At 52.2% G+C, this 22645-nt stretch overlaps 2 protein-coding genes across 2 annotated transcripts in view; one reads left to right on the plus strand and one right to left on the minus strand.

The window, feature by feature from the left end:
* CAMK2B (calcium/calmodulin dependent protein kinase II beta) overlaps positions 1-21934 on the minus strand; it is a 94851-nt gene extending 72917 nt beyond the window's left edge. The window contains exon 1 of the mRNA XM_058534735.1: positions 21841-21934. Coding sequence (XP_058390718.1) covers positions 21841-21905 — 65 coding nt within the window. The 5' untranslated portion in view covers positions 21906-21934. The remainder of the gene's footprint in view (positions 1-21840) is intronic.
* The window catches only part of OGDH (oxoglutarate dehydrogenase), a 385968-nt gene that overhangs the window by 63473 nt on the left and 299850 nt on the right, over positions 1-22645 (plus strand). The gene's annotated exons all lie outside the window — the stretch shown is intronic.

The following is a 22645-nucleotide window of genomic DNA, read 5'->3' on the forward strand; positions in this document are numbered from 1 at the left end:
TCATCACTCTGTTTCAACAAAATACTGGAAGTCCTAGCTAATGCAATAAGACCAGAAAAGAAAATAAAAGGTATACTGATTGGGAAGAAATAAAACTTTCTTCATAGATGATATGATTATCTATGTAGAAAGTCCCAAGAATTGACAAACTACTGGAACTAATAAGCAATTATAGCAAGGTTGCAGGATATAAGATTAATATACAAAAGTCATTCACCTTCCTATATACCAGCAATGAACAAGTGGAATTTGAAATTAAAAACACAATCATTTACATTAGCACCAAAAAATGAAATACTTAGGTATAAATCCCAGAAAATACGTACAAGATCTTTATGAGGAAAACTACAAAACTGTGATGAATGAAATCAAAGAAAAACTAAATAAATGGAGATATATCCCATGTTCATGAATAGAGAGAAGACTCAATATTGTCAAGATGTCAGTTCTTCCCAACTTGATCTATAGATTCAACGTAATCCCAATAAAAATCCCAGCAAGTGATTTTGTGGATATTGACAAACTGATTCTAAAGTCTGTATGGAGAGGCAAAAGATCCAGAATAGCCAACACAATCCTGGCAGAGAAGAACAAGCTGAGGACTGACACTACCCAACTTTAAGACTTGAAGACACTACCTGACTTCAAGAATTGATCACAGATCAATGGAACAGAATAGGGAGCCCAGAAATAGGCTCATACAAACACAGCCAACTGATTTTTTACAAAGGAGTAAAGGCAATTTAATGGAGAGATAGTCTTTTCAACAAATGGTGCTTGCTGTGGACTGAACGTCTGTGTCACCTGAAAATTCATATATTGAAATCCTAAGCCCCAAGATGATGGTATCAGGAGGTGGGGCCTTTGGGAAATGGTTAAGTTGTGAGGACAGAGTCCTCATTAATAGGACTAGTGCCTTACAAAAGAGACTCCAAAGAGATCTCCCTGCCCCTTCCATCAGCTGAGGACCCAGGGAAAAGATGGCCGTCTAGGAAGCGGGTTCTCACCAGACACTGAATCTGCCAGAGCCATCATCTTGTACTTCCATCCTCCAGAACTGGGAGAAATAGATGTTTGTTGTTTATAAGCCACCCAGTTTATGGTAATTTGGTTATAGCAGCTTGAACAGACTAAGACAATACTGGAACTACTGGACATCCAGATGCAAAAAAATGAATCTAGACATAGACTTTACACCTTTCACAAAATTTAACTCAAAATGGATCACAGACCTAAATGTAAAATTATAAAAGTCCTAGAAGATATTGTAGGAGAAAATCTAGGTGACCCTGGGTTTGCCAATGACTTTTTCAAATACACCACCAAAAGCACAATCCATAAAAGAAATCATTGATAAGCTGAGTTTCATTAGAATAAAAAACATCCAAAATATACAAGGAACTCTTAAAACTAAACAATAAGAAAACAAACAACCCTATTAAAAATGGGCCAAAGGCCTTAACAGACACCTCACTAAGGAAGATACACAAATGGCAAATAAGCATGTGAAAATATTCTCCACATCATATGTCATCAGGGAAATGCAAATTAAAACCATGAGATACTACTATACACCTGTTAGAATGACCAAAATCTGGAATACTGACAACACCAAATGCTGGTCAGGAGTAGAGCAATAGGAACTCACACTCATTGCTGGTAGAAATACAAAATGGTACATTCACTTTGGAAGACATTTTGACAGTTTCTTACAAAACTAAACATACTTTTACCATACGATCCAGGAATTGTGCTCTTTGGTATTTACCCAAAGGAGCAGAAAACATGTCCACAGCAAAACCCACACATGAATGTTTAAAGCAGCTTTATCATAACTGCCAAAACTTGGAAACAACTGGGGCATCCTTCAGTAGGTGAATGGATAAATAAACTGTGGGCCATCCAGACAATGGAATATTATTCAATACTAAAAAGAAATGAGCTATCAAGCCACAAAAAGACAACGAAGGACCTTAAATGCATATTACTACGTAAAAGAAGCCAATCTGAAAAGACTCCATCCTGTATGATTCCAAGTATATGATATTCTGGAAAAGGTGAAACTATAGAGACAATAAAAAGATGAGTGGTTGTCTAGGGCTCTGGGAGATGAGGGGGGATGAATAGGGGAGCACAGGGGATCCTAAATAGTGTAATGATGGATGCATGACATTACCCCTTTGTCAATCCTGTAGAACTAAATATACCACACAAAACGTGAACCCTGTGGAAACTATGAACTTCAGTCAATATAATGTAGCAATATTGGTCACCAATTGTAACAAGCGAGCCACCCCCGAAAGCAAGATGTTGATAGTAAAGGGATCTGGGGACAGGTTGCGGAATACAGGAACTCTCTACTTTCCAATTTTTCTGTAAACATAAAACTGTTCTAAAAAGTAAAGTCCATTAGTTTTTTAAGTATAAAGAGAAAACAAAGTATCTTTATGATGAGGGGGATTTTTTTAACCACATGCAGAAAAGCATATGCCATAGGAAAATACCGACATATTAGACTCACACTGAAACCCTGAGACTCCAGCGTGACCGAGGACCCGCACGACGTGAGAAGGTGTGCTGCGGGGATGTCACAGACGCTCCCTGAAGCCGGCAGCAGCAGCTCAGGACTACCAACATGTGAATGGCCCTCTGCAGTTTACAGCGTCTCCTCCTGGGCCCCCATGGAGGACGGAGCTCGGTGGGGGCACAAAATGCCCTGCTGAGATCACAGCACTGTGGGTGGTAGAGACGCAAAACCTGAAGGCAGGCTCCACCCTTCCAGCACATTCACCTACCAGGTGCCCTCTGTCGGCTCAAAAAGGATCTCTGGAAGGATGGACAGAATATTCCAGGCTGGTTGGGGGCGGGGGGGGGGGGGGAGCAAGAGAAGCTGAGTGTTGGAACCTGAGCCCAGCAGAGGCGGAGCAGCGCCTTTCCAGCAGGAGGGAAGGAGGAGCAGAAGCTCAGGTGCCCAGGTCCGTCAGGGTCTGGCCCACAGGCCAGCTCATACCAGCCGGCAAAAACCAAATTTTCTGGAACTTTATGAGCCAGGTGACATCATGCTGGTAGCCTGATGTTGGCCAAAGTGGGCGTATTTACACCACAGGGATGGGCGAACACTATCAATCAGGGTCCCTCCCTCTAGCCATGAACCCTTACCAGGCACGGCCAGAGAGGAAACCACAGGAGCTGATGCGGCCGCCTTCTGCACACCCCAGTGCCACCACTCCCCTCTCCCACTGTGGATGGGGCAGAAGGTCAGGGAGGGGCCAGGGTGGATGAGAGCCTGACCAGGCCAGAGGCCTCCTGGGGGCAGACACTCCAGGCTGTTCCTGGGGCCAAGAGAGAGGAGAGGGCCCGTGGGCGAGAGCCAGCCCATGCTGAGAGCTCCAAAAGCCGCCATGGGCTCAGACTCCCCTCAAATCCAGCCCGTCCTGTGCAGACTCCATGGGCGCACGCCATCCCTGGGCTTTTTGTGGGGTCAGGCTGGCAAGCCTTTGTGCTGCTGGCTCACTCTCTCCCCTCCCTCCCCGTGGCGCCTCCACGTCTGCTTCTCTCCTCCTCCTCTTTTCTCTCCGGTAACCCACATTCTCCAGGAATCTTCAGCAACAACCACACTGGGCTCTGCCCCGCTACAAGCCACGGAGATGACTTGAGTGGTAGGTTTGCATAAAGCAAAACCAAACTAAGGACAGAAGTGGGCAGGAGGGCAGGAAAGCCCCAGCAACACCCTGGGCACCTCGGTGCCCCTCCTCCCACCAAGCCAGGGTGCAGCCTGCGGTGCTGCGGAGGCTGGATGGGGGCTAACAGGAGCACTATCGCCCCACACCTGGCCCATGGGTGGACCTGCTGGGAGGACGGCAAAGGAGCAAGAGGAGAGGTGTGAGCAGGCTTGGCCTCCTGCAGCTGGATAGCTCAGCTCGGAGGAGGCAGCTCCGCATCTCCGGAATTCCTCTCCGGCCCACACTGAGAGGCCTAGCAGTCCAGGGCCCACCCACTCCCAGGGCCTCTGCTCGTCGGCTGCAGGACAACCAAGCCTAGAGACTGGCCCAGGTGGCCTCGTGAGCTGATGGGCCACCAGGAAGAACCGTCCACATAATCTGAAGCCTGAAGTGAACTCAGGGACGAGGGAGCACTGGCTCTGGTGTAATTTGTATTCTTCATGTTTTCACAGCTGAAAAAACTTCCATTTCTTTTTCTGTGAACTGCCTGCTTACATCCTTCTTCCATATTTCAGTTGGATTTTTGGCTGTTTTCTTATCGACCTGGGGGAGCTCCTTGTATGTGAGAACAATCACTCCTTCACCACGTGCTGCCCCGCGGCCCTGCCTACAGGGAGCAGAAGGCTTGTGACACGCTCGGGAGAGAGGCAGCAAGGCACAATTTGTTCTGTCCCCAAAAATGAACTTGGACGCTTCAAGAGCAGCGGCTGTGTCTGCTCCTCTTTGCCCCTAGAATCCAGACGGCACAGAAAAGCGGGTGATTAGCTGGGGGACAGGGGCAGCAACAACAATGTTGGGATGGACGGGAAGGCCCAGCAAGGCCTGGAAGGGCCGGGAGCCTCCACCACATCTGTGTGCAGGCAGCACCCCGCACAGTGCCCTCGTCCTGGATCTGCCGCCCCCATCTCCTTACCCCAGTCCCCCGCCCTGCCTGGGGGTGCCTGCACTTCTCCTTCGAATGCCCCCAGGGGATGCAGACCCCAGAGCCTGCCTGTGTCCCAAGCGCGAAGCTGGCTGTGCTGAGGGAACGCAGGTGACTGCTGGCCCCGAGACCAGCGGCACGAGGCAGAAGGCGCCCTTGCAGCAGCAGGCCTCCGGCACAGCACATGCCCACCCCTCCCCACTCCCCACGAGGCCACTGCCCCCTCAAGCACAGCAGGGTGACGCCTTTGTTGGCTGGACTAACCCTGCGTGGCCCACCAAGCAGAGGTCACCGCATCCTGGATTACCAGAGACCACTGACCACAGAGGTTCCCAGAACCGCTACCGACTCTTCACCTGTGTGCCATTGGGAGCAGCCAGCTCAGAGACAAGACCCCGGCCCTTCCTGGACACCCACACCAGCCCTCGCTCCGGCCGTCTGGGGTGCTCTGCACACAGCTGGGGTGTCACATCGTGGGCCTCCATTTTACTCAACGCTCGGACAGAGAGCGCCAAGCCTTTTCATCAACACATAATTGTAAACGCTTTTACTTTTTTTGTGTGTGTGAGGAAGATCAGCCCTGAGCTAACATCCGATGCCAATCCTCCCCTTTTTGCTGAGGAAGACTGGCCCTGGGCTAACATCCGTGCCCATCTTCCTCCACTTTATATGGGACGCCGCCACAGCATGGCTTGACAAGCAGTGCGTGGGTGCACGCCCAGGATCCGAACCAGCGAACCCCAGGCCACCGCAGTGGAGCGCGCGCACTACACCACTGGCCCAGCCCACTTTTACATTTTTTAAAACATGAACATATTACGTGAAGGAAGTAAAATTCACCTGCACTATGAAGGTGACAGAACTGGTGGCCGCGGAGGCATGACCAAGCCTGGGTCCTGGTGGTGCTCACCTGGGGGACTCTGGGAGCTGCCCACCCACCTCATCCCAGCGATGCCGAGAGACCACTGCCTCTCCACAGGGCTTCTCTGGGGGGAGTCTGAGAACTTGTGCATGTGAACCCCGAGGGGAAAAGTTCACCCCCTCCAAATCCTGGTCCAAAAGGAAAACTGCAGTGGGTGATGTCAGAAAGAACCCCCAAGGCCAGGGGCCAAGGGTGCGTGCCCCCCTGGGGAATCCGCCCATGGTCTGCTGCCCTCCACTGACCGCCAGGCCAGGTGGGCCCAGGAGGGTCTAGCAAAGGCACCGAAGGAGCCTGTGCAGGCGGTCGGCCGGGCTTGGCTCAGCCCTGCCCAGGGTGGTTTGTTTCCTCATCCCAGAGGCCCTGGCACTGCCCACTTCACCCAGTAGGCTCACACCACAAATGCAGGTTCGCCAATGTCACCTCTGTGCCAGGTGCTGTCCCACAGGAGCACCAGGCCAAGCCCAAGAGAGGAGGGTCTCACTGCAGCTGAGTTCTCCCTGGAGTGGGAGGTTCCGACAAGAAGTCGCTCACATTTGCCCAGCTGGGGCTGGGCACTGGGGACAGGGCAGCCCACCCACCCAGCTGGGGCTGAGCTTCCTGGCCTGGCTTGGGGACACTGATGTCACTTCCAGGCCACCGTGCTCTCAAGATGGTCCCCAGAACCTGAACTTCCAGGCCCACCCTGGCTGAACCCTCGTCTCCCACCGGCACGCTCAGGGCTGCCCTGGTGGCAACCGGGTGGGCCCAGCACGGCTGAAAGGGCTGATGCGCCCCAGTCGGGGTCACTCTTCCATTAATGCGACTGTGGATAGATCCAAAAGCCCACTGGGAGGAAACATGACGTCTGGAGTCACCGACGCAGCCACAGGAGTGGCTCCCCACAAACAGCCGTGGTTCCCAGCCCGGGTCTGTGAGCCGTGGGGCCCCACACAGCGACCTTCAAAGGTAGCCCTTTAAAGCCACAGCAGTCCTGCTCGTCACGGTGCCAGGCAGTCACCGACAGGGACAAGAACTGAGTCAATCTGCCAGCTCTCCTGAAATTACCGCTGAGGCCTCGCGGCTCACGGAGGACAAGCAGGAGCAGACGCCAGAGGAGAGACAGTGACTGGAACGTTCCCGCGGCCCTGGGGGAGGCGGGGGTGGCTCAGCCGGCCATGGGGGCAGCACTGCCTGCCATACACGGCCTCTCCAGACTCAAACCCTGCTCTCCCCTGCACGGCGGCCGAGACCAGAGGGGATGTGGAACTTACAGCGATGGGCTTCGTGTCCACTCGATTCTTTTTTTCCTGCAAAGTGTGTATCAATTAAGCTCCAGGGGCTTGTTCTTGTTTTATGTTTCAGATCAATCAGACTTTATCTATTCTCAAGGAATGCAAACATCTGTGTGATTGCCTATGGACACCTGAGCATCTGACAGGTGAGCTTTGTGGTAGGTCTCAGAGGAAAGAAGTGGCGTTTCCGCAGAACCAATACATGGAGCCAGAAGGGACCCCAGAAAGTCACTGGACCCAACCCTCCTGGTTTATAGAGGGGGAAACTGAAACCAGAGAGCTTACATAGCAGCCCAAGGCCACACAGCCCAGTGTTGAGAAGTCGTGGCCAGCGGGAAGAGACCATGAATTATGTCCTTTAAAACTGTCCTTTGCACACCCACGTTCACAGCAGCACTACTCACAACAGCCAAAAGGTAGAAGCACCCCAGTGTCCATCAACAGGTGAATGGATAAGCAAAATGTGGTCCATCCATACAACGAATTATTATTCAGCCTTGAAAAGGAAGAAAAAATTTTCACACATGCTTCAACATGAATGAACCTTGAGGACATGATGCTCAGTGAAAGAAGCCAGACACAAAAAGACAAATATTGTATAATTCCACTTACATGAGGTCCCTAGAGCAGTCAGATTCATAGAGACAGAAAGTGGAATGGTGGATGCCAGGGGCTCGGGGAGGGAGGGACAGTTAGTGTATAATGGGGACAGAGTTTCAGTTGTGCAAGATGAACAGAGTTCTAGGGATGGATGGTGGTGATGGCTACACAACAATGTGAATGTACTTAATGCCACTGAACTGTACACTTAAACATGGCTAAGACGGTAAATTTTATGTTACATATATTTTACCACAATAAAAAAAAAAAAAAGGTCCTGGTAGGGTATGCAGCCATATCTCTGAGAAATCATCAAGAGAAGAATGAAGGAAATTGGCACTGGTAATGCTGTCTTTAAAGTCAGGTTTTTAAAAAGAGCTCCTTCAGTACCAGGTGACAAACCAAATTTTAACCTCCTCTGACAAACAAAGAAAATTTAGAGAAAAAAATCCATAACAATCCCAGACAGAAAACCAGGCAATAAAAGGAATGAGCAGCTTCGAAGGGCTCAGCGCAGCCGGGCACAGGCAGGGTGCTGCCCTGTGGGTCAGCCCCGAGGACAGCACATCCCGCAGGGGGACGCCAGCCCCACCCACCCCAGAGGCTCTCTTCTCCATTTCGGCACTGAAAAGTTGCTGGTCCACGGTGCCAACTACACTGCACGAGGCATCCTGGAGGCACCCCTCTTCAATTCTGAGCTGTGTCTCCTTAATGGTCACCCCCTGCCCCTCCTCCCCGCCCCAGACCCCAGTGACAGTGCAGGGAAAGCTGAAGCCACCAGAGACCTTCGGGGCACGGGGGAGGGGCTGTGCATGTGCTCTGCCCTCCCCCATCCTGGACTAGGAAGGGCGGCCACATGGCCAGCTCCCTGCACTGTGTGACTGACTCTCACAATGACGATCCCCTCTCACAGACAAGGAGACTGAGGCTGTAAGAGGTGACCCTTCCCCTGACCAAGGTGGTGGTACCGACCTACCCTCACCGTCGCGGCACACTCGCCAGACTGTCCCTTGCTCGCTGGGAAGGACCCAGCTCACTGCACTCGCCACACAGAGGAGGAAATGGAGCCTGGATCTCATGGTCTGCTCACGGCCAGCAATGCCCCGAGGCGGAGGCCCTGGGCAGCCCCACACACCCTCCAGCTTAGCAAAGCGGGGGCCAGGCCAGGTGGTCTGGGCCCAGGAGCCCCTGGCTGACTTCGGCACAGCATGGCCTGGAGCTCGTGCAGGGGCTTCGAAGCAGATTGCACCCTCAGTAGGGACCGAGGCTGAAGACCCCACACACCCCAAGATGTGACAAGACAGAAGTCTCCAGTGAGGCCAAGCCCTGGCCCACCACCCAGCGCCTGCTCAAACCGTCCCTCAGGGCTGGGAGACACAGGAGGCTGGAAAGCAGAGGTGATTGGAACTCATGACAGCTCAACCCAGAGGGAGGGATAACATGACTGCATTTCAGTGGAGGAGCCAAACACCTGAAGTGCCAACTGCCAAGTGACGTCTCCAAGAAGCTGCAGGCTGTAGTCAGGGGCTGCAAAGGCCCTTCCAAGGGGGCCACTGAGGATGGGGATGCAGTAGAAGGTATGGTCCCCAAGAGGGCATCAGGAGAGATCTCTAAGGACCCTTTAAGTGAGGCAAGAGAAGAGGAGGGAAGAGGGAGGCGAAGAGAAACAGAGGGACAAACACAGCCCCCCAGACCCCCCACTCGATGGGGTCCACACAGCATAGTGAGGGGAATGCTGATCGGTCACCGCACCAGGAAGAGCCGGGAGGAAAAAGGAGGAGGAAGGAAAAGAAAAGTCTAAACCTGAAAAAAAAGAGAGAGAGATTAACAGCCCCCACAAGACAGGCCATCCTGGGCAGTCGGTCACACAGGCGATTGGTCAAGATGAGCATTTGTTCCCTGATCAGAAAAGAACAATGTAAGGATAAAAATGCACCAGGCTCAGGCCTGCAGAGGAATTGTGAAAAGCACAGTGAACTTCAGGGAAACCATGGTCTGTGCCCCAGAAGTCTCAATGCTGCTACGAGGCCCCACCCAGACTTGAGGGGCCGCAGACCCTCCAAAGAAGGAAAGAGCACAGATGAGGGGACCCTGAGGCCCAACCCACGCTGGGATGACAGAGACGCCCCAGCCCTGGTCTCAGCGCCAAGGCCCCAGCCTGGCAGTCTTGGATGGGACGGTCCCAAGCGCCACTCAGGACAGAAGCAAGTGGAGCCCAGAAATGTGAGGCAAGGCCAGGGCCAGAGTTCGGAAGGCAGGGCACCTACTGGGTCCCGAGAAGTTGACCCCCAAAAGTGAAGCGTTATAGTGGTGTCCTCCCCCGCATGGGTCTCTGGGAGGGGCTGGAGGACACTACCCCCATGTGGTACCTGGCTGCTCAATTCCACGCCGGAGCCTCCCAGCCCAAGGGCCTGCTCCTGAGGGGCTCACAGGTTCCTGGATCTTCCTTAACCTGGGGGACCAGCAATGAGGCTGGCAGGGGTCACAGCCCACCCCAGAGGACGCAGGGGGCCTGGAGAAGGGGCAGAGGGAGAAAGAAGGGGGAGAACCCCAGCTGAGGATAGCGAAGGAGGTGTAGAGAGCAGGCCAGGAAGGAGGCTACCAGATGTTCCGGAATGACACAGCTTGGGGTTGGGCTCCCGCACCTGCCTCACTCCAGCCCTTCCCGTCACTGCCAACAGTGCTGACGGCGTGTCCTCCTCCACTGCCCATGCCTGTCACCACACCCACCAGGACCCAACCTCCCTGCTCCCAGGGGAGCCTCACCCTCCAGCACCTGGGCCACAGGAGAGAAGAGCCAGGAGAGAAGGCCTCCTGCTGTTGCAATGATGGTACCTTCCGAACCATGCCCATGTGCACCATCTGGGTCGGGGGCAGCCCCTTGTTCCTGCCATGCTGCTCTGTCCACTCTGAGACCACCCCAGACCCAAGGCCAGCCTCAGATCCGGTGGCAAGAGGCGGGCTTGAGCTGGCGGGAGTAGGGGTCTTTGGGTCCCACCCTCCCGGCCTCTGTGCTCTCAGCCTGCTGTGGGTCCCATGCCAGCCTCTGCCCTCCAGCTCCCAGGCGGCTCTCAGCTGCTTCTGGGCATGGTGACAGGCGCCCAGTGCGGGACGGAGCGAAGGCTGGGGCGAAGGGACAAGGGCGGCTCACTGCAGCCCAGCCATGGCACTTTGGACCCTGTCCTCAGGCACAAGTCAACGTTCTGGTGACATGACTGCTTCTCTCTACGATAAGGGATGCCGTGGCCGAGAGCAGGTGACACTTTCACTGTTAAGCTCTCTCCTCAGCTGAGTGCTGAGATCCAGATGTTAGAGAGTTTTTTCCTACAGAGGTTTTATTTTTAAACTTCTTTATTGAGATATAATTCACATACCAAACAATTCACCCATTTAAAGTGTATGTCTGGGCCGGCCCCATGGCTTAGTGGTTAAGTGAGCGCGCTCCACTGCTGGCGACCCGGGTTCGGATCCCGGGCTCGCACCAACGCGCTGCTTCTCTGGCCATGCTGAGGCCGCGTCCCACATACAGCAACTAGAAGGATATGCAGCTATGACACACAACTATCTACTGGGGCTTTGGGGGGAAAAAATAAATAAATAAAATCTTTAAAAAAAAATAAAGTGTATGTCAGTGGTTTTTACTATATTCACAGAGTCCTATATCCATTACCACAATCTAAGTTTGCAACATTTTCATCACCCCAAAAACACCCCTCTACTTCAATAGCCGTCACTCCCCATCCTCTGTCTCCCCAGTGAGCCCAGGCTCTACTGTCTGTCTCTACAAAGTGGCCTGTTCTGGACGCTTCATATCAATGAAATCATACAACATGTTGCCTTCATAACTGGCTTCTTTCACTGAGTATGTTTTCAACGTCCATCCACGTGGTGGCGTGTATCTGTACTTATTAGCACTTCATTTCTTTTTACGCCTGAACAATATTCCCTTGTACAGATATAACACATTTTCTTTATCCATTCATCAGTGGATGGACATTTGGGTTGTTTCTACTTTTTGGCTATTATGAATAATGCTGCTATGAACAAGTTTTTGTGTGGACATATATTTTCACATCTCTTGGGTACATGCCGAGGAATGGAATATTTGAGGAACTGTCCAACTGTTTTCCATAGCAGCTGCACCATTTTACATTCCCACCAGCATGTATGTGGGTTCCAACTCCACATCCTCACCAACACTTGTTATTGTCTGTCTTTTTGATTCTAGCCATCTTAGTGGGAATGAGGTGGTATCTCACTGTGGTTTTGATTTGCATTTCCTGAATGACTAATGATGTTGGGCATTTTTTCACGTGCTTATTGTCTACTTGTCTATCTTCTCTGGAGAAATGTCTACTCAAGTCCTTTGCCTGTTTTTCAATTGAGTCGTTTGTCTTTTTACTGTTAGGAAGTAAATTCTCTTTTTTGTTTTGTTTTGTTTTGTTTTGTTGAGGAAGATTGGCCCTGCGCTAACATCTGTTGCCAATCTTCCTCTTTTTCTTTTTTCTCCCCAAAGCCCCAGTATACAGCTGTGTATCATAGTTGTAGAGTTGTAGCTCTTCTATATAGGACGTTGCCTCAGCATGGCTTGATGAGCGGTGAGTAGGTCCACGCCCAGGATCCAAACCAGTGAACCCCAGGCCAACGAAGTGGAACACATGAACTTAACCACTACGCCACTGGGCCAGCCCCGGAAGTGAATTCTTAAAATATTCTAAATACAAGTTCCTTTTCAGATACATGATTTGCAAATATTTTCTCCCGTTCTGTGGGTTGTGTTTTAACTTTCCTGTCCTTTGAAGCACACAAGTTTTTAATGTTGATGAAGTCCAATTTGTCTATTTTTATTTTGTTGCTTGTGCTTTTGGTGTTGTAGCTAAGAAACCACTGCCAAATCCAAGGTCACAAAGATTTACTCCTATGTTTTCTTCTAAGCACTTTATGGTTTTAGCTCCTACAATTAGGTCTATGATCCAGTTGGAGACCATTTTTGTGTCTGGTGTTTGGAAGGGTTCCAGCTTCCCTCTTTTGCATGTAGATGCCCAACTGTCCATTTGTTGAATGAACCATTATTTTTTCCTCATTGAATTGTCTTGTCATCCTTGTTAAAAATCAACTGACCGGAGATGTATGGGTTTGTTCTAGACTCTCAGTCCTATTCCACTAATCTGTGGGTTTATCTTTATGCCAGACAGTACCCACACTGTCTTAACTACTGCAGTTGTACAGTTAGTTTTGAAATCCAAAAGCGAGTCTTTCAACTTTGTTTCTTGTTTTCAAGATTGTTCTGGCTCTTCTGGGTCCCTTGCATTTCCATATGAATTTCAGGATCAGCTTGTCAATTTTTTTTTACAAAGGTAGGTGGAATTTTGATAGATATTACATTGAATCTGTAGGTCAATTTGGAGTATACCGCCGTCTTAACAATATTAAGTCTTCTGATTCATGAACATGAGGTGTCTTTCCATTTATTTGTCTTCTTTAATTTCTTTCAACAGTAGTTTGTAGTTTTTAACGTTCAAGTCTTGTACTACTTTTGTTAATTTATTATTATTTTACTCTTTTAGATACTATTGTGAACGGAATTGTTTTTCCCAATTTTATTTTGGGATTGAACATTGCTTATGTAATTAAATATAATGGATTTTTGCATCTTGATCTTATATCTTGCAACTTTGCTGAATTCATTTTTTAGTTCCAATAGCTTTTCAGAGGATTCTATATACAAGATCATGTTATTTGCAAATAGAGATAGTTTTACCTATTTCTTTCCAGTCTGGGTGCCTTTTATTTCTTTTTCTTGCCCAACTGTCCTGGCTAGAACCTCCTGTACTATGTTTAATAGAAGTGGAGAGAGCACACACTTTTGTCTTTTTGCTGACCTGAGGAAGAAAGCATTCAGTCTTTCACCATTAAATATGTCAGCTGTGGGTTTTCATAGACGCCCTTTATCGGGTTGAGGGAGTTTCCTTCTATTCCTAGTTGTTGAGTGTTTTTATCAGGAAAGTGTATTAAATTTTGTCAAATGCTTTTTCTGCATCTGTTGAGATGATCATATAATTTCTTTGTTTATTCTATTAACATGGTGTATTACATTGATTGAATTTTGTATGTTGAACCAACCTTTCATTCCTGGGATAAAACTTACTTGTTCATAATGTATAACTCTTTTTATATGTTGCTGGATTCATTTTGCTTGTATCTTGTTGCATCCATACTCATAAGGGACTGGTCTGTAGTTTTCTGACATCTTTATCTAGTTTTGGTATCAGAATATTATGGGCTTCATAGAATGGGTTGGGAAGAATTCCCTCCTCTTCTATTTTTTGGAAGAGTTTGCGAAGGACTGGTATTAATTCTTCTTTGAATGTTTGATAGAATTCACCAGGAAAGTTATCTGGGCCTGGGCTTTTCTTTGTGGGACATTGTTTAATTTTTAATTTATTAATTAATCTCTTTAGTTGTTATAGGTCTATTCAGATTTTCTACTTCTTCTGAGTCAACTTCAGTCATTTGTGTCTTTCTAAGAATTTGTCTGTTTCATCTAGATTATCTAACTCGTTGGTGCACAGCTGTTCACAGAACTCCCTTATCATCCTTTTATTTCTGTAAGGTCCGTTGTAATGTCCCCTCTCTTGTTCCTGATTTTAGCAATCTGAGGCTTCTCTCCTTTCTCTCGGCATGACCTCCCTTTTTATTGCTGCAACTTTCCTCCTAACTGGCACTCCTGAGTTTCCTTCATTATTCCCAGAGCAGAGGTATTAATCACCTTCCACCCCACCAAATAATTCCCTTAGCGTTCACGTTTATCATCTGCCTCCCCCACTGGTATAAGCTCTACGAGGGCAGGCAGCCTTGACTCTGTTCACTACTGTTGCCCAGCACCTAGAACGTGCCTGGCAAATGGTCAGCGTGCATGCAGACTCAATGAGTCTGTAGAAGACCAAAAGAAACTGGAAAATTTGCAATAATAATAATAATAATAATAGGAATAACCTTGAAGTTGTAGACCTGTGCTGTCCAATACACCGCCTACTTGCAGCCACAAGAACCTGAAGTGTGACTGGTCCAAACCGAGATGTGCCGCACGTGTAAAATACACAACAGATTTCACAGACATCATATTTTTAAAAATATAAAATAGCTTAACAATAATTTTTGTATTGATTATATGTTGAAATAATATCTTGGATATACTGAGTTAAATACATTATTAAATATATACGTATTTAACTCTCTCCTCTCACCTATTTCTTTTTACTTTTAAAAGTACTAGAAAATTTTGAATTACACAAATGGCTCACGTTTGTGGCTCGACTTTTGCTCTTCTGGACAGCACTGGACAGGGTAGGGTGGTGGGTAATGGCGCTGAGTGCACAGAAAAAAGAAAGGAAATTCCAAACACACAGTCAGGTGAGGCTCTTACAGAGACAAGGGAGTGAGAGGGAGTGCAGGCCTGGCCCAGGCACAGAGGCCCCTGCAGGGCGTGTATCTGCGCCGCCCATTGGAACAGCACCGAGGCCCGATCCCCCTCGGGCCTGATTTGGCTGGTCTGGAGTGAGGTCTCCGATGGGCAGCAGGCTGGGAACCATCGCCCTCGCCACCTTCTTCAGCAGGTGCTGCCCCCAACTACACCGGCATTCTCTACCCAGAAAGCCCCTAACAGACGGCCGGGATCAAACCCCCAACTTGGACAATCCGACTGCATCTCAACACACAAGAACAGAAGCCACGGGAAGAACTTGGTTAAGAGATGGGCAGGACGCCGCAAACCTCTTGGCGTCAAGCTCCGTGGCAAGCATCTACATGGTGCCAGCCCTGCAGCTGCAGCTCATCAGGTGACAAGACAGGCAGCCACTCAGGCCGGGCGTGTGAGGCCCCCGAGACCACCAGCACCCCCTTCCACCTGCCTGCAAGGTCCCCATCTTTTATGGGGTAACTGTACCAACACTCTGGGAAGGAGCCACAGCCCACAAGGCCAATCTGCTGGGCACTTACTGTGCGCCGGGCATGGTTCTGAGCCCTGGAATTCAGTGTGGGCTGGGTCACAGAGAGGCAAGGGCTGCCCCTCAGGTCTCCACTAGAAACGGGCACCAATTTGGATGTGCTCAACACCACAGAGGGTGTTACATCAGAAGATATGGCGCCTTTCCTGTTTCATCACAGCGGTGAAAGCATCTCCTTCCCCCAGTACTCACTGGCTGCTCATAAAGTGGGGAAAGATGGTCGTTCTGAAATTAGCCCCCATGGAACAATGTGGTTTATGCTTCCTCCATAAAATTTTCTTAAATCTTCACCCAGCTATTGCCAATCTGTTCCAGAACTCAACAGAAGCTTGTATCTGGCTTAACAAAGAATCATAACTTTAGTTATTTTAGGATCATTATGTCAATGCAAAAACAACCACGTCCACCAGGAGCTGCAGCCACTGAGCCAGGTGGTGACCCTCTAACCTAGGAGACAAAGGCTGCCCAGGAGTTTGGCAGCTAGTAACACCACTCTAACATAAAAGGATGTTTTTATCTTAAATAGATTCAGATCTTTATATGAATAAAATATACATTTCTATGTAATATGCCAATATGATAATTTTTGGAAAACCAAGTTGATACATAATGCATTTTTATGTTTCTGCACTAACACAGTGACTTGCAGCTGTGAAAGATGATTTAAAAATAATCAAATCAGATTCCATTTTTGTGGGATAGAGAGAGGGAGTTAAAATTTTTGGAAATATATTTGAAATCTCCAGAAAGGCCACATCTCTTGTCTTGGACCAGGTGGCCCCAGGGAGCAGAGGAAGGACGAGATGTGTCCACGGAGCAGGTGCCGTCCACGTCACCTCCACTTGGTCTTTCATGGTAAAGCACTTGTTACACTCCAGGTGGCTCAGTGTGGACTCTCCACAGGGAACCATGTTGGTTGGGATTTCTTTTTAGGTAAAAAAAGAAAATCTGGACATTGCCTCTCTCTCCCCTGGGCTCTTGGGCGGATTCCCCAAACAACAAAAAAGAGAGGAATACATTCTCGGGTTCTTTTTGAAGGAGACACCTGTGCCTCAGCCTGGGGCCCCGCCAAGAACCTTCCTTCCTTCCTCCACTACAATCTGCCCTCCTGATAACCCTGAGAGCCCCGATTTAAAACACAGGGTCCTCCCATCCCTCTGTCATGTTTGTCAGAGAACGGGTCCCCATTTTTGGTTTAAAAAATATGGTCACCACATATACACACATCTCTCTGCTTCTACGAGAACTGGCAGGCACTTAGCTGTAAGAAAACTGACGTGGAGGGATCGTCATGAAAAAGTGTCGGGGCAAACAAATTGCAGAATCACGTATATGGTGACTCCATCTGTGTTTTTAAAATCATCTATATGCGTGACATGTATGTGTGTAAGTACACATCCATGTGTATACACACACACACACACATATCCTTTTTCCTGACATTAAAACAGACAGAACAGGCTCCTCGGGGAATGAGGGAGCTCAAGTGTAAAAGAGGCACATTTACCGTACATACTTGTGTATTGATTTTTCTTTACAAGATGCTATTGTCCTCGTAGTTTGTTTAATTAATGAAATAAAATTTTAAGCCTCCCTGGTCCCAAATGGGGGCAGAGTGTTGGTTGTCATGGAGAGATGACAAAAGGAAAAGACGTTTTTATAAAAAAGAACCGTGGGGCAGTGCCTTGTGCTGGAAAACACAAAGACAGCATGGTGAGCAGCCCGCTAAGGACAGGTGAGGTCCCGAAAAGCCGAGGGTCAGAGTAGACCACAAGCGGGCCATGAGCCAGCCAGCGGAATAACAGCATTTTTAAAGCACAGACTAGAGTAGGGTCATGAGTTTCTGAGAGGAGAAGGTGGATTCCAGAGCAAACTGCCTGGGTTAAAACCCTAGCCCCGCATGGCCTTGACCCTGGATGGAGCATCTCGGTGCCTCAGTCACCTCTTCGTAAAATAATCACAGCACATATTGCACAGACCAGGCACATTAATGTAATAAGCACCACCTAACTGCTAGCAACTGTTACCAGAAGAGAAAGAGTGCAGGTAGCAAGCGCGAGATATATTCTTAGCTCTCAGCAAAGTAGGTTATGGTATAAAAATACCATTCAATAGTAAGTAAACTAGCATCACCTTCGTGAGCATCTTGCAGCAACCTCAAGATGTGCGACTTCTCTAAATACCCTGCATTAAGGAACCAAGACTCCAGCTCTGGGAGGCCAGCCCAGCAGGCAGAGGCCCGCCCGGTTCACTCACCCCTTCCTCAAATGTGCAGGAGCACACGGCGGCCACGCTCTCGAGGAGACAGCTCTGGGCAGGGGCTGAAGCCCACTTGTGCATGGGGGACTGCCCAGCACGCCAGACGGTGCCACATGCCAAGGGAGGACGAAGGCGGGGGACAGAGCGGGCAGGCAAGGGGCAGGGCGGGGGCACGGGCTCTGAGCAGCGGAGGAATGAGCTGTGTGGCTGTGTGGCCGTGGAGGAAGAGTGGATAGCACTGGCAAAGGCTCTGAGGCAGGAAGTGCTCGAGGGCAGGAGAAAGCAAACACAGTGGTTCCTCCTCCACTGAATCCTCTCGTCCCTGGCAACCTGGCTTCAGAGCTCAGGAGACTCATCAATCGACTTGCTCTGAACTTCCTGAGTTCATCTGTTAACCACCTAGCAGCCCATCGGCTAGCTGAGAGTACGCCGAGAAAGCATGAAAAGGCCGATGCCCATCACAAGGCGTCACACCCCACGGCCTGCTCTCTGCCGACAGGGTGACACTAGATGGAGTCAAGGACACACCAAGGTCAGCTCTGGGCCTACCAAGGTTTGGGGGAAGCTGGGTGAGGCGGGGTGCCCTGCGCTGGAGGTCGGGCCTTCCTCGCTGCCCCGCCTGGGTAAGCTGCTGCGGTTCTGTGTCTATAAAATTGGGGGGCTCCCAGTCACCTCAAATTAAATAAAACCAAATGCTCAAAGTGATGTACACTCTAGAGGTGGTTATAATGAGGCCACAAGCTGCAAGGCGGGGGTCCGTGGACCCCTGGCATTACATCCCAAACCTCTCAGGAGCGGCTTACTTCTAGGGAGAGCACCCATATTTTAAAGGAGACGATTCCCAAAAGTGGAAGATTCAGGAGCCTGACCTCTTGCTACCCAACAATCAAACACGTACAACCCCCAGTGCTGAAGGAGGGGGCTGGTGGGAGTGGTCCCACGGGGAAACTGAGACTTAGAGAACTCGCAGATGCTGCCAGCGATGCCCCTGCCAGGGACCAACGCCGAGAGCAGAACACTGGGGACACGTGGGCTTTCATCAGAGGGGAGCCGTCTGCATACGACGGTCACTACGCAGCAGCAGCAGCGAAAGGTCAAAACGTGTCCGCACACACAGATGCCAATGAGACTAAGCTGAGCCAAAAAGCAAGTTTCAGGATTCTTATGTAAAGTTAAAAGAAAACACACCAAAGAATCCCATCTAGTATATTAATTATGGATGCTTATATCTGTGTATAAATGAACCAGAAAGAGTCTGGAAAGATAAATTCCAAATGCATGACAGTAGTTGGAGGAGAATGGTTACTTAACATTTATTTGTAATGCTTTATTTCTTATAATTTTAAAAAACAACTTAAGGCCAAAATGACAAAAGAGAAACAGTTTTCAATTCTGGGCAGAAGAGAGACAAATGTTTATTACTCCTGGAAGTTTTCTCAATTTTTAAAATCTATCAAATATAAAAAATTAAAACCGCACTGCTGGCCAGCCTGTGCTGGGCCGGGTCTGCCCTGCGCCTGTCCAGGGCCCCTGGGCTCCAGGTGGCTCCTGACCCAGGACTGGGGCCTCCCGGTTGGAGCCCAACAGGCCCATCCAGCTGGGCGAGGGAGAGCACAGCCCCAGAAAACAGCCCCTTTTGGCCCTCAGACCCCGCTGCCCAGGCCCCCAGGGGACAATCCAGAACAGGGGCAGCTGTGGGACAGGCAGGGAGGCGAGCTGCCCACATCACGTGGGCAGCTGTGGGCCTGTGACCCGGCCCATCCCGGGCAGGGAGCTCAGCGTCGCCTGACTGGTGCCAGGGGCTGCTGCTTTAAATAAACTTGGACGCGCCCACCTGGGCCGGGAAGCAACACCAACTGTGCCTGGGGCAGGCACTGTCAACACCAGGGCCCCAGGACCAAGGCCGTGGCCTGAGTGTCCGACCCAGGCAGCTCACCCCTGAACTCACTCATCCTCTGCCCCACCCAGGACGCCCCAGCAGGGCTGTGACAGGCCCCTTCAAGGCCCTCACCAGGCCTGGCACCTGGGGGGCTCCTCAAGGGGTGCTGGGCCAAGTTGAAGGCTTCCTGGCCCCGGAGGGCCAGCCCAGCACACTGAGGTGCATTCCCCTCATCTCCCAGGCCCCTGGTGCCCCCTCGACGGCTAGGCTTCCTCACCCACTCACGCCTGAGGCCCTGGCACCACAGCATGGGGCGGCCCCCACGGCTCCCTTCTTGGGCTGCTCTTGTTCTTGCTGATGGAGGAGGAGCCTGGCCTCCACTGCGGGGTCGGCCATCCCCTCTCAGCCTCCCTGAGGGCAGCCCGGAAGACCTCCATTCCCCAGTGTGGGCATATGTGGCAGTAGCCGGGATAACCAGTTGTTGGTGGCAATGAAGGCCTGGGGTTGGGCCGGCCACCCTACACAGCCGCTGGACCCAGGAAGGTTCCCACAAGAGTGAAGGAGGAGTCAGCGGAGTGAGCCTCAGGTTGAAGGAACAGGGTGCAGGGAGGGGTGTTTCTTTGAGGGGCCGACAGCACCTTCGAAGGGTCTGAGGGCCTGTATGCTCCTGGGCACCAGCACAAGAACACCAAGAAGGTCTCCTAGAAACTGGTGACCTTCCCCCACTGCCGCCCTCTGCCTGGGAGAACCACCTGTCCCATCTGAGGACCTCTAGCCCATGGCCCATCCTCACAGGCCTGGTCCCAGCCAGCCCCAGGAAGCTTCTTCAAGGCCTGTGTCCTGGGGGCTGAGGTGCACACACAGGGGATGTGCTGGACCCCTCCTTCCCTCTGCTCTGCTTTCCAGATCCCCCCACCTTGGGGCTGGGGACCCAGCCGGCTCCCACCTGAAGGAAGGGAGTTTCTCGGTCCACAGGCCCTGGCCTTGCCCTTCAGCCTGCGCCACCAGCTTCCTCCACTCCACCACTCCACCGGCTGCTGAGTCCCCAAGCCTGACCGGCATCCTTGGGCATGTGCAGGGAGAACTGGGGAATCAGCACACCCTCGCACTCCTCCTAGCTCGGTGCCCACAGTCATCAATGATCAGCATCCCTCCCAACACAAGGTATCACCACTGACATTCTTTTAGAACTGGGAAAAAAAGGATCTGCAGTTGGATGTGTAAGAGGAAACCTCGCCAGCACCCCACCACACATGCTGGATGGAGGAGGATGGGGCTCTGGCTGTGCCAGGCTGGAGCCGGGGATTCAGGAGTGCTGGAGCTGGCCCAAGGGACGCCAGGTGCAGCCACTCTGACTCACAGAGCCGAGGACCCCGAGACCAGCCTCACAGTCTCGGAGCCCGGGACAAAGCCTGATCTAGAACCTCACACTGCTCATGTTGGTGAGCAGAGCCCAGGAGCCACCTGTTCCTCGGGTGAGGCCTCACCTGAAACAAGCCTTCAAAGCCCTTCCCAATAGCCCCCCCCCCAATAACTCTCCAAAATCCAGCCCCCATCTACCTCGATGGCCCTGAAATCAGAAGCCCATCAGGCTCCCCACCTCACCCCCTCATCTCCAGCCCAGTGACCTGATCCAAGCTCCCTGACCTGGGCCCCCAGCTCTCCAGACTCCTCTTTCCAGAAGGATCCGGGGGGGAAATCCTCCAGAACCCAGATTCCCCGGGAGACCCACGGCAGAGGCTGTTCCCACGCGGCTGGGAGCGCAGCCGGCACCCCCCTCGCGGATGGAGCCACGCGGAGGAGCAGGCGCCAAGCAGGTCCCGCCACCCCCGCGCCCGGCCGCTTGGTGGGGGTGGGGACAGCGCGGCCCGCACGCTGACGACCCTCGGGGGCACTGCCACCTCCGCGGCCTCACGGCCGCCCCCGCGCGCTCCTCCTCTCTGACCTCCCGCCGCCAAATGCGTCACGTCTGCCGGGCGCTCTGGGGACACCTGCTGCCGCCCCCGCCACGCCGAGCCCCGCGCCCAGAGTCCGGGCCTCCGGCCGGGCGGCCGCGCTGGGCAGAGCCGGGCAGGGCCGCGCGCGCCGGGGCCGGGGGTTGGGGCGGTGCGCTCCGGGCCCCAAGCCGAGAGGAGCCGGGGGCGCGCGGGGCTGCACTGGAGCCGGCGGCGCGGAGGGTCGTGGTCTCCAGGGTCCCGGCCCTCCGAGCGCGGCGCCCTCCGGGATCTCCGCCCGGCCCGCACGCGCCTCGGCTCTTACTTGCCAATATCCTCGTAGAGCTGGTACTCGTCGGTGAAGCGGGTGCAGGTCACCGTGGTGGCCATGGCGGCGACGGACGGGCTCGGCGTGCGCTCTACTGCGCTCGGGCGGCGGCGACTCCGGCTCCCGCTCGCGGGCACGGCGGCGACACGGGCGCGGGCGCGGGCGACACCTCGGCTCGCGGCGCCGGGCGGGGGCCGGGCTGGGCTGCGCCGGGCGGCGAGCGCACGCGAGATCTGCGCGCTCCGTCCCCGCCAGGAGCGCGCCACACACCTACGCGCGGGGAGCGCGGGCGCCGCTGCCACCGCCGCCGCGCCCGCCCCGCCTGCGGCCTTCTGCACGCGCCCTGCACCCGCATCCGCACCCGCTCCGTGCACACGCACCCGCACCAGCCCTTGCACTCGCACCCGCACCCTGCACCTGCACCCATACCCGCTCCACGGACTTGCACCCGCATCCTGCATCTGCGCCCGAACCCGCTCCCTGCACATGCGCCTGCACCTGTGCCGTGCTCCCGCACCTGAACCCTGCACACGCGCCTCCACATGCAACCCGCTTCCGCACCCGCATCCATACCCATGCGCCCTGGGCCACGTACACGGGCACCCCCGGCCTGCCTGAACTGACTTCTCCATTCTCTGCTGGCGCCCCCCCTGTACACACACGCAGGGGACTGCACACAATGAACCCAGCCCCCTCTCTCCCCTGAAGGCCCACCTCGCCCCAGACCTCAAGAGGGAACTCAGGCACACATGGGGGCGGGGGGGGGCAGCATGTGTGCCCCTGTCCACAGAACTCATTCCTC

Source organism: Diceros bicornis, chromosome 41, assembly GCF_020826845.1.
Source record: "Diceros bicornis minor isolate mBicDic1 chromosome 41, mDicBic1.mat.cur, whole genome shotgun sequence".
NCBI lineage: Eukaryota > Metazoa > Chordata > Mammalia > Perissodactyla > Rhinocerotidae > Diceros > Diceros bicornis.